The sequence below is a fragment of the Aplysia californica genome, unplaced genomic scaffold, assembly GCF_000002075.1.
Source record: "Aplysia californica isolate F4 #8 unplaced genomic scaffold, AplCal3.0 scaffold00105, whole genome shotgun sequence".
Taxonomy (NCBI): domain Eukaryota; kingdom Metazoa; phylum Mollusca; class Gastropoda; order Aplysiida; family Aplysiidae; genus Aplysia; species Aplysia californica.
Genome location: NW_004797375.1, coordinates 12,432 through 14,650, shown reverse-complemented (window position 1 = coordinate 14,650; position 2,219 = coordinate 12,432). Strand labels below are relative to the sequence as shown.

The 2,219-nt window shown below is 41.1% G+C and overlaps 1 protein-coding gene across 5 annotated transcripts in view; it reads left to right on the top strand.

Annotated features, from left to right (window-relative positions):
- Positions 1 to 2,219, top strand: part of LOC101847948 (CSC1-like protein 2) — a 37,103-nt gene that overhangs the window by 30,092 nt on the left and 4,792 nt on the right. For all 5 annotated transcript variants that reach the window (XM_035969012.1, XM_005095492.3, XM_005095491.3 and 2 more), the window contains 3 exons: positions 710 to 766; positions 1,484 to 1,646; positions 2,081 to 2,186. In XM_035969012.1, coding sequence (XP_035824905.1) covers positions 710 to 766; positions 1,484 to 1,646; positions 2,081 to 2,186 — 326 coding nt within the window. The remainder of the gene's footprint in view (positions 1 to 709; positions 767 to 1,483; positions 1,647 to 2,080; positions 2,187 to 2,219) is intronic.

Sequence of the window (2,219 nt, the reverse complement as noted above, 5' to 3'; positions counted from 1 at the left end):
TGTTTGTGTCTCTTAGATATGCTGTGTCTTCTCTTCTTCTCTTTATAGCTTGTTCACTTTTATCTGTTGGCAGTTAAAACAGGATAAAAACGAGTTGCTCTATTCAGTCCTCTTAGGTCTTTACATGTGGCTTAAAAGTTGAGTGACCAGCAGAATATATAAGCCCATGAAGGAAGGCACTGAAAAGTAAAGTTCTTACATGCTGTCTTTGATGTTAGCCTAAATCAGATTTAAAAAAGATGGTGGGTGTACAGAATACTCCAGAAACATCAGAAAGTTGACCTAGTTTAAGATAAGATAAAGATATCTTAAAATAGGTTGTTGTTTTTTTAAAATGTGTACCTGTATGTGTTTTTATGGTCCTGTACAGCCAAGGAAAATTTCCTTCTGGGATAATAAAGTACCATCTTATCTTATCTTAACTTAAGTTGACCTATTTTCATCAACAGCACAATTCATGTACAACAGATGGGTGACCACCTGTTTTGACCAACTGTTTTGCACCTGGTGGGGTACTTTCCCGTCGATGGTAGATCCTGGATTCACACAGATATCTTTCGTATAGCATGGGGTGGGGCAGAAAGACTTACACTAGCAGTACGGTACACTATAGTTTTGATTTCAACTCTGTGGGACATTATTTTTACATGTCTGTGTGGGTGAGTTCAGAAATTGTGATGATGAACATTCCTGTTTCTGTGTGTTCCAGTGCGCGTGCGCTGTTTGAGTGGATTGTCGTGGACAAGGAGAGGAAGATGCGCTGGCAGTAAGTCTATTTTGTTGTTTTTGCTTGTCTGGCTGTTGCTGGGGATCAGATTAAAGGGAAAATAACCCTGTTTTAGCAAATTTGTAATTTTGGCATTAGCTGTTCTCAACCCTATAATCTCGATTGTTAGTTAGCTTAGGTACCCTATTATCTTGGATACTATCTGAGCTTTACTAAATTACCTCTGATTAATTTAACCTAGCTTTACCCTATAATCTCAGGTGATATTTTCAATCAACCCTATATTCTCGGTTGTTTATTTATCTCGACCATATATTTTGAGCAACAGCTTCGCTGATCTCGACAATGTCTCTGTTAGCTTAGTTCAGTCCAGTGGTATTAAGTTGGCTGTGTGAGTGGTGCACAGCTCTAAAACTGTGGTCTAGTAGATTTATTGACGGCTGAAAGGGAAACAGTGTCTCAGAGAAATGTAATGTTGACTTATCTCTAATACCGGAGACATCTGTACGTCACAGTGTTTTGTTCAATTTCTGTGTGTGTACATGACAGTGTTTTGTTCATATTTCTGTCTGTGTACATGACAATGTCTTGTTCATTTTTCAGTGTGTGTACATGACAGTGTTATGTTCATATTTTGATGTGTTTCTACATCACACCGTTTTGTTCCTAACTGACAGATGTATCTTTCTACACCACCGCGTTTTGTTCCTATTTCGATGTGTTTCTACACCTCAAAGTTTTGTTCCTACTTCACAGATGTATCTTTCTGCCAAGCAACGGCTCCTTCTTCGTGAACTATGTCATCACCGCGGCCTTCATCGGCACGGCCCTGGAACTGCTGCGCTTCTCCGAGCTGTTTGTGTACGGCATCAAACTGCTGCTGAGCCGCTCCCAGGCCGAGAGGGCGGCCGTCAGGAAGGTAATGATGATCTTATTGATAATGACGATAATAATGCATTATATTTATATATAGTGCATTTCCACTAAAGAGTACTCAATGCACTTTGCAGAAATACAAAGAATATAGTTTTAAAAATGATCCTTACACCCCCCACCCCCACCCCCTCTCCCTCTCCCACCTCACTCTTGCCATTTTCTCATTAATTTAATCACTGAAGCCAGACTACCCCACTCTTTTCAATTGCAAATATCTCGACTTCGATTCAAGCTTGATGGGTATTTTTTTTCATTTGCCTTGATATCAATAACTCTGCATGCCCAAAAATTGGCAAGCGCCTGATTCAGCCGCGTGTTGACACAAATAATTTCTCCTTTCTCTCTCTGTATGGTTGTGGTGACCTATGACCTGTGACCTGTGTGTGACCTCTGACCTGTGACCTGTGTGTGACCTAGTCAGCCATCTGGGACTTCCAGTATGGGATCCAGTACGCCTGGATGTTGTGTATTGTGGCCATCATTGTGTCGAACAGCATCCCCTGTCCCCTGGTCACGCCGTTTGGTGAGTTGTGTTGTAGAGAGAGAGAGAGAGGGG